Below are 2,038 nucleotides of genomic sequence, written 5' to 3' on the forward strand. Positions count from 1 at the left end.
TACCTACGTCTACGTAGTAACTAGTATATATATATATATTTACTAATACTAATATATAATACTACTACGTACGTACGTAACCGTACGTATATATATATATATATATATATATATATATATATATATATGTATATATATATATATATATATATACGTATATACATATATACAATTCTGAATACATTTTAATCCATTTCAACCAATTCTCGTTTGCTGACATATCAAAAATAAAAAGAATCTTACCCAGCTTACATCTAAATAGCGTAGTATAGATTCGGGAAGTTTGTATTTTATTCTGAATCGAGCATTTCGAGAAAAGATGCCGGATCTTAGTGTCCTCAGCAATATAATATTAGAAATGATGTAGACCTCATTTACCAAAAATATTATAAAAATACCAAATAATTTTAAATGGTTCAAATATTCTCTAAATTTATTTAAATATTTTAAATATTTTCTATCTTAAGAAAATTAAATTAAATTTTCTTTATATGTTTACATAAATTACATATTTACCAATTTTGTCGACTTCATCTATTTAAAATCAATGGATTCTCAATTTTGGTCTTCTTCAAGCATTAAATGAAAACTTTGTCTGGCATGGCTCCGATATTAATATAGGTTGACTACTAGACTAAGGAATTGATGAAATTAATGATTTTTCCGTACTCTTCTCAGACGCATGTCAGACACTTGTGATTTTTTTTCTAGTTTTTTTTCAAAGCTTATTTCATTGACCTTTTCTGTTCTCTCGGAAGAGAGAAGAATCTATAATTCTATATGAATAAATGACATATTATAACTGAAATGATTTACACTACATATACTATTCACATAATTATTAATATTGACATTACTTATGTCAATATAAATTAATGCTAAAAAATGATTTGAAAGAACTTACTCTTCGGATTTCTTCAAGAAAAGGCTCCTACGTAAGGCTGATTTAGCTTTATCTTTTTACGTATTAAATCGATCAGAAACTGAATTACTAATCTCAATTTAATAAATCTGAGAAATACTAGATTTTTAATACGAGAGCAAGTCAATAAGTTTTTAGAAAAACATAATAAAATACATTTTTTTGATCGATTCATTTTTATTTCAACATAGTCTCATTTCAGCTCGATACACTTGATACACTCCAACGATTCTCCAACTTTTCAAGCCGTCCGAATAATATGATTTGTCCAACTTTTCGAAATAAGTCTCTTTCGGCGATGAGCTACTCTCTAGTGATGAATCTCTTTCCTTCGAACCATTTCTTCAGGTTTGGAAACAGGAAATAATCACAAAGAGCTAAATCTGGCGAATATGCTGGGGAAGCAATTCGTAGCGAAATTCGTTGAATTTGGCCATCGGTGCCGGGTACGTGTGCATTGTCTTGATGGAAGAGCACTTTCTTCTTCGTCAAATGGGGACGTTTTTTCTTTAAAATGTTGTTAAAATAATCCAATAAGATTGCGTAGTAATCACCATTGATCATTTGTTTCGACGAAAGATAATCGATATGAATTATATCGTATGCATCCCAAAAAACTGTGGCCATCACCTTTCGGACAATTTTACGGTCTTCGCCTTCTTCGGAGCTGATTCACCCGATGAAGTCCGTTTTGACTGTTCCTTCATCTCGGATGTGAAATGGATCCATGTTTCGTCCACAGTAATGAATCGATGCAGAAATTCATCTGGATAACGTTGAAACATCTCCAAACATTATTTTGAAATCGTCACACATCGCGCTTATGGTCCACAGAGAGCACACGCAGCACCCATCTTGCCGATAGCTTCGGCTTTGATTTCTTTCGATGTTAAATCTTTCATATGTAAATGTTTGATCACTGCACAAAACTCGTTTTTTTCCATTTTATAAAAAATACAAAGGTTGTTCGCTTTAATCGTCTACAGAAATGAAACCACGCGATGAATTCCGCTCAAAATTTGACTGTCAGTTGAGAGATCAGTTGAGACATATTGAGAATCAGTAGAGATGCCACTTATCAAAATGTGACATGATACTGACAAAATTATCCAATCA

At 31.3% G+C, this 2,038-nt stretch overlaps 1 protein-coding gene across 1 annotated transcript in view; it reads right to left on the reverse strand.

The window, feature by feature from the left end:
* The window catches only part of LOC105623647 (RCC1 and BTB domain-containing protein 1-like), a 7,859-nt gene extending 6,230 nt beyond the window's left edge, over window positions 1-1,629 (reverse strand). The window contains exon 1 of the mRNA XM_012205027.1: window positions 1,570-1,629. Within this exon, the coding sequence (XP_012060417.1) occupies window positions 1,570-1,629 (60 nt within the window). The remainder of the gene's footprint in view (window positions 1-1,569) is intronic.
* Between the last annotated feature and the right edge of the window lie 409 nt (window positions 1,630-2,038).

Source organism: Atta cephalotes (genome assembly GCF_000143395.1).
Source record: "Atta cephalotes unplaced genomic scaffold scaffold00061, whole genome shotgun sequence".
NCBI lineage: Eukaryota > Metazoa > Arthropoda > Insecta > Hymenoptera > Formicidae > Atta > Atta cephalotes.